The sequence below is a fragment of the Palaemon carinicauda genome, chromosome 13, assembly GCF_036898095.1.
Source record: "Palaemon carinicauda isolate YSFRI2023 chromosome 13, ASM3689809v2, whole genome shotgun sequence".
NCBI classification, from domain to species: Eukaryota; Metazoa; Arthropoda; class Malacostraca; order Decapoda; family Palaemonidae; genus Palaemon; species Palaemon carinicauda.
Genome location: NC_090737.1, coordinates 81795580 through 81803079, shown reverse-complemented (window position 1 = coordinate 81803079; position 7500 = coordinate 81795580). Strand labels below are relative to the sequence as shown.

General features: G+C 36.8%; 2 protein-coding genes across 5 annotated transcripts in view; one reads left to right on the top strand and one right to left on the bottom strand.

Annotated features, from left to right (window-relative positions):
- The window catches only part of LOC137651971 (heparan sulfate glucosamine 3-O-sulfotransferase 6-like), a 284484-nt gene that overhangs the window by 106792 nt on the left and 170192 nt on the right, over positions 1-7500 (top strand). The gene's annotated exons all lie outside the window — the stretch shown is intronic.
- LOC137651669 (dynein heavy chain-like) lies at positions 5514-6509 on the bottom strand. The gene has a single exon (XM_068384889.1). It carries the CDS (start codon positions 6507-6509, stop codon positions 5514-5516), a length of 996 nt encoding a protein of 331 aa, XP_068240990.1.

Here is a 7500-nt window from a genome sequence, read left to right as displayed (position 1 = left end):
TAATGTCAATATCATTAAAAGATTAATCGTGATTCATGGTGATTAGTTTAGTGATTTATTGGAGGAAATTTAATGATCTCTCTTTAGGGGAATAGACTATTGAAACCTCTCAGGATTTTACGAAATATTACTCAAAATTCTGTTTAATTCAGATTTCTGCTCGGCATTTTTGTATTGCTTTCCAAATATTCTGCTGAAGATTTCTTTCGTTCAATATTAGTTTTTCCTAGATGCCATTTCTAGAATTTTGCTTGAAACTTACCTACAATGTTTCCTATGAATTTTGACACAATTACTAATCAGTATTTTTTTTTTTTTTCTCGAGGTCATCTCTAGAATTCTGCTGTTTCCTGTTCGATAGCTTTCAAGCTCGAAAGTTTATTTACTGGTTTTCTGAAAATGACGTCCATCTTCTTCCTTGCTCATCAATTTTCCCAATCTGAAAATTAGCTCTATTTTGCTTCGTTGCTAGCCAATTTTCCAGAGCATTTACCCAAGTGTGTTTCACGCTTAACAATGTTCAAGAAGTTTGTAGTGATATTTTTCCTAAACATTGCTCTAAAAAATTCTGCAATCATCTTTCAATTACGCCAAGATATACTCCAAAGTCTTTCTGCTGTTATTATCACTAATCATATCAAAAGATTTTTCCTTGGAGTTTTTTTTTTTTTTTTTTTTTTTTTTTCTTTTTTTTTTTTTTTTAGCTGAACTAAATCTTCCAAAACGAACAGAATGTAAAAAAGGAAAATTTGGAGGAAAATAGACTCACTGTAAAAAGTCGTAAACTGCACCATGTCCGAGTTCTTAGTTTATTTTTTTCTCAAGCTTTCATCGTTTGCTTTTATTTCTATATCTCATCTATCTATCTGTCTAAATAAACATTCATATTGTATATACACAAATATAATATAGAATATTAACATACACATACTCACATATATATATATATATATATATATATATATATATATATATATATATATATATATATATATATATATAAATATATGTATATATATATATATATGTGGGTGTGTGTATATATATTACATGTGTGCATATATATAAATATATATATATATATATATATATATATATATATATATGTGTGTGTGTGTGTGTGCACGTGTGTATGTATTTATGTATGTGTATATATATGTATATATATATGTATGTACATATATATAAATATATATATATATATATATATACATATATATGTATATGTGTATATATATAAGTAAATATATATATATATATATATATAATATATATATATATATATATGTGTGTGTGTGTGTGTGCGCGTGTATGTATGTGACCTTATCTGGGTCGTATTGGGGTTCAATCAATTTAGGAAAACACGAAGGAAGGGGGGTTTCATGCACACATAATAGCCTAGTTGATCATTTTACACAGACTATATTCTCTTGAGTTACAAGGGCGCCCTTAATTATGATTACGTTACGTTCTAACAAAAAGCTCTCAGAAAAATGGTACTCGGTTCGGCACACATGTTGGCACCTGCCCTTCCTCTCGTGACACACTCTCTAGGCTTCCGAAACTAGACTGCCTGTCCTATGGGCTATGGGCTTCTACCTAAGCGCCCATAGATGGGCATCGCGAAGCCTGATCAGTGATTGGTTGTTTTGACTCGAAAGTCTCATAACAACCAATCGGGGGAGGGTTTGGTGACGCCAAGCCCAAGCTAACCTGTAACTGTCATTTTTGTAGTGCCAACCAAACCACCAAGTAACCGTCATTCCTCTAACAAAGAGAGAAAAATCCGTTGACACTTACCACGATCAGTTCATATGTATGTATGTATGTGTGCGCATATATATATATATATATATATATATATATATATATATATATATATATATATATATATATATATATATATATATATATATATTCCAATACATAAAAGGCATTCATGAAAAATTCTTTTTACAATATTGAATTCTCCAATAGCTAAGATTTTTATGAATTAGATCCTTAATTCTTAAAGTTTATGGCATAAGTAGTTCTAATCAGTTTAAAATCAGGAAATTAAGGAACCCTTTAGAATGGGAATGATTGAATAAGTCACTTGCTGCAAGAAAAATAAGACTTACTAAATTGATAAAGAAATAATATCATGAGGAATGAAACCAGCTCTCCTCTCATAAATAATGGGATGACAGATATAATAATTAATAATGGAAAAATATATGGAAAGAAGTTATAATGGGCAACTCAAAGTACCTTAACATCGTGTTGAAAACTACATCTTGTATTCAAAGTAGCAATGATTTTCGTAGGGTTTCCCTGACACAGATAATGTAACGCATAGCCTACACATTCTTCACCCTGATGACTGTTACAAGAGTATGCAGTAATAAGAATATGAAGATGCATAATAAAAATGGGTCTTTAAATTTCCCCAAACTATGGCTTTATATAGTTTAGTTATATATCTCTCTATAAATTGTATTGCACCCATTCCATCCATTGTAAGTTTCTAGTTTTCCATTTCAAAAGAAAAAAACCCATATTATATTATTATCCCTAGCCAAGCTAAAACACTAGTTGGAAAAAGCAGGATGCTATAAGTCCAAGGGCTCCACAACAGGGCAAAATAGCTAAATGAGGAAAGTAAATAAATAAACTATATAAGAAGTAATGAATAAAGATAATAAAATATCATGAGACTTGTAACGAAGTCGAAACGGATATGCCTCGTAAACTGTAAATAAAGATTTATGTCAGCCTGTTCTACATCATAACATTCAGTGCAAGTTTGAATTCCTGAAATTCCACCGATTCAACTTCACGATTAGGAAGATCACTCCACAATTTGGTCATAGCTGAAAAAAAATCTAGAATACTGTGTAGCGTGGAGCCTCTTGATTCACTCCACAATCTGGTCACAGGTGGAATAAAACTTCTGTGTAGTGTTGGCCTGCGGACTCATTTCTACCCAAATTCTTTAACTGAGAATGCAGAATTTCAGGCCCGAGTCCTCAAATCCAGCCACAATTTGTTCCCAAGAGTCCCAGAAGTCAGCCACAGAAATTGCTAGTCCAAGTCTCCAAATAAAGCCACGGAAATTGTAACCCAAGTTCCCAAATAAAACCACAGAAATTGTAAGCCCAAGTCCCCAAATCAAGCCTCGAATTGTTCCAAAGAGTCCCAGAAGTCAGACACAGAAATTGAAGGTCCAAATCCCCAAATAAAGCCACAGAAATTGTAACCCCAAGTCCCCAAATAAAACCACAGAAATTGTAAGCCCAAGCCCCCAGATCCAGCCACAGAAATTGCAGGTCCAACTCCCCAAAACAAGCCCCAAATTGTTCCCAAGAGTCCCAGAAGTCAGCCACAGAAATTGTAGGGCAAAGTCCCCAAATCAAGCCACAAACATTGCAGGTTCAACTCCCAAATCCAGCCACAAATTGTTCCCCGAAGTTCCAGAAGTCAACCACAGAAATTGCAGATCCAAGTCCCTAAATAAAGCCACAAAAATTGTAAGCCTAAGTCCCCAAATCATTGCACAGAAATTTCAGGCCAAAGTCCACAAATCCAGCCACAGAAATTACGGGCCCAAGTCCCCAAATCCAGCCATAGAAATTACAGGCCAAAGTCCCCAAATCCAGCCATAGAAATTACAGGCCAAAGTCCCCAAAACCCGAAACATAAATTACTGGCCAAAGTACCCAAATCCAGCCACAAAGATTACAGGCCCAAATCCCCAAAACCAGCCACAAAAACTACAGGCCAAACTCCCCAAATCCAGAAACAGAAATTGCAGCCCAAAGTCCCCAAATCCAAAATCCTAAATTACAGACCTAAGTCCCCATATCCAGTCACAGAAATTACAGGCCCAAGTCTCAACAACCAGCCACAGGCCCAAGTCCCCAAAAACCAACCACAGAAATTGCAAGCCAAAGTCCCCAAATCCAGAAACAAATTGCAGCCCAAAGTCCCCAAATCCAGCCACAGAAATTACAGGCCTAAGTCCCCAAAACCAGCCACAGAAATTACCGGCCAAATTCCCCAATTACAGATGCAAATTACAGCCCAAAGTTCCAAAATCAAAACACAGAAATTGCAGTCCCAAGCCCCCAAAATTAAACAGAATTCCCGGTCAGTCTGCGGCCGGATCGAGTGACTATTTCAGAGGGCCACGTATATCCTCTCTTGCCCATTGAAATTGTAATTAACTCCCGGACGTTGGACGCCACCCAGTCTGTTGGAGACCACCCTCCCCCCTCCTTGTTTATATTCAGACGGATCCATTGCGCTGGCAGGGCCTCTCTCTGGCAACTCCAGTGCAACAGGAGGTATTCAGTCCTGAGGGAGTTCTCTGGGCAAGATAAATAAACAGCGGGAGTTTACTTTGGGTGACGGTCAATGGTTGCAGAGAGAGAGAGAGAGAGAGAGAGAGAGAGGAGAGAGAGAGAGAGAGATGAGAGGAGAGAGAGAGAGAGTTTTAATAATTCACTCCGAAGCGCATTGCAGTCGATTAACATAAGTGGGACTTCAAGGATATTGGAAATGGCACTCACATTTTTATAGAGAGAGAGAGAGAGAGAGAGAGAGAGAGAGAGAGAGAGAGAGAGAGATATTTGATGCTAAATGGATGTTTAATTCCAAATTTATTTTACTACAATCAACTGAAATAAACTATTCAGTGTATATTTACATGTCTATGTCTATAAATAAGCATAAAAACAAATCTCTCTCTCTCTCTCTCTCTCTCTCTCTCTCTCTCTCTCTCTCTCTCTCTCTCTCTCTCTCTCTCTCCTCTATGTTATTGGATGCATTGGAATATATTCTACAGAAGAGATTCCAGTGGATAATGAAAAGCAAGATTCTTGAAATATGTTTAAACTAGTGCACGCGACCCGTCAAAAATGACGTCTAAATATTTAGATATATACACACACAGATTCAACCCTTTCCACCCACTCCCCCCTATTCTAACTACCACTCGGCAGTTTGGGCAATTTGTGGGAGATTGTCGTTTCCGAGTGGTTGCCGCTCAGCGAGACATAATAGAATTTTATATATATATATATATATATATATATATATATATATATATATATATATATATATATATATAATATATATATATATATATATATATATATATATATATATATTTATATATATATTATGTATATATATATATATATATATATATATATGTATATATATATATATATATATATATATATATCTAGCCAGACACCTGTTCTTTATTATAAAGGGGATATGTTTATAAATAAGCAAAATTTCTCTCTCTCTCTCTCTCTCTCCTCTCTCTCTCTCTCTCTCTCTCTCCTCTCTCTCTCTCTCTCTCTTTCTACATATTCTATCGGAAATCTTGGAACATATTCTACAGAAATGGCTACAGTGTAAAATGAAAACCAATATTTTTGGAAGACCTTTCAATAATAATCAGTCGACAGATAAACCCCAATAGATATAAGGGGTTCAGAGATGGAGGAATATGAAAGGAAACCTCAACGAACAAACCTCTCTTGTTTCCTGCTTCCAAGAGACCATTGAGTCCTGATTACAAGAAGCCATAGGTTACTTTTTAAATGGTTCGCTGTGTGAAAATGAGCCACATTTTTTTCTCTTGAAACTTCTTTTATTTGTTGCTTTTTTACGGGGATATAATGGAGTGGGATATAATGAAGTGGGGTATATTGGAGGGGATACATGGAAGAGTTATAATGGAGGGGATATAAAGGAGGGGTTATAATGGAGGGGAAATAATGGAGTGGAATATAATGGAGTGGGGTATACTGGAGGGGATATAATGGAGTGGGACATAATGAAGTATGGTATATTGGAGGGGATATTATGGTGGAATTATAATGGAGGGGATATAATGGAGGGGTTATAATGGAGTGGGGTGCATTGGAGAGGATATAATGGATTGGATATAATGGAGTGGGGTGTATTGGAGGGGATATAATGAAGTGGCTTATATTGAAGGGGATATAATGCAGAGGATATAATGTAGTGGGGTGTATTGGAGGGGTTATAATGGAGTGGAATGTAATGGAGGGGATATAATGGAGTGAGGTGTATTGGAGGGGATATAACGGAGAGGATATAATGGAGTGGGTGTATTTAAGGGGATATAATGGAGAGAATATAGTGGAGTGGGGTGTATTGGAGAGGATATAATGGAGTGGAATGTATTGGAGGGGATATAATGGAGTAGGGTGTATTGGAGGGGATATAATGGAGTGCAATGTATTTTGGGGATATATAATGGAGTGGGGTGTATTGGAGGGAATATAATGGAAAATATATAATGGAGTGGGATGTATTTGAGGGGATATAATGGAGTAGAATGTACTGGAGGGGATATAATGGAGTGGGGTGTATTGGAGGTAGTATAATGGGGTGGAATGTATTGGAGGGGATATAATGGATTGGGATGTATTGGAGGTAATATAATGGAGTGGAAGGTATTGGAGGGGATATAATGGAGTGGGATGCATTGGGGGTAGTATAATGGAGCAGGATGTATTGGAGGGGATATAATGGATTGGGATGTATTGGAGGTAATATAATGGAGTGGAATGTATTGGAGTGGATATAATGGAGTGGGATGCATTGGGGGTAGTATAATGGAGCAGGATGTATTGGAGGGGATATAATGGAGTGGGATTATTGGAGGTAATATAATGGAGTGGAATGTATTGGAGGGGATATGATGGAGTGGAATATATTGGAGGGAATATAATGGAATAGAATGTATTGGAGGGGATATAATGGAGTGGGGTGTGTTGGAGGTAGTATAATGGAGTGGAATGTATTGGAAGGGATATAATGGAGTGGGATGTATTAGAGGTAATATAATGGAGTGGAATGTATTGGAGGGGATATGATGGAGTGGAATATATTGGAGGGGATATAATGGAGTGGGATGTATTGGAGGGGAATGTATTGGAGGGGATATGATGGAGTGGAATGTATTGGGGGATATACTGGAGTGGAATGTATTGGAGGGGATATAATGGAGTGAGGTGTATTGGAGGGGATATAATGGAGAAGATATAATGGAGTAGGGTGTATTGGAAGGGATATAATGGAGTGGAATGTAATGGAGGGGATATAATGGAGTGGGGTGTATTGGAGGGGATATAATGGAGTGGAATGTATTGGAGGGGATAAAATGGAGTGGAATGTATTGGAGGGGATATAATCGAGTGAGGTGTATTGGAGGTGATATAATGGAGTGGAATGTATTGGAGGGAATATAATGGAGTGGAATGTATTGGAGGAGATATAATGGAGAGGATATGATTGAGTGTGGTGTATTGGAGGGGATATAATGGAGTGGGGTGTATTGGAGGGGATATAATGGAGTGAGGTGTATTGGAGGGGATAGAATGGAGTGGGGTGTATTGGAGGGGATATAATGGAGCGGAATTTATTGGAGGGGATATAATGGAGAGGATATAATGGAGTGTGGTGTATGGGAGGGGA

Bases quoted from the DNA above. Each gene is read 5' to 3' on its own strand.
- LOC137651669 (XM_068384889.1), bottom strand. From the start codon at position 6,509: ATGCATCCCACTCCATTATATCCCCTCCAATACCTTCCACTCCATTAT.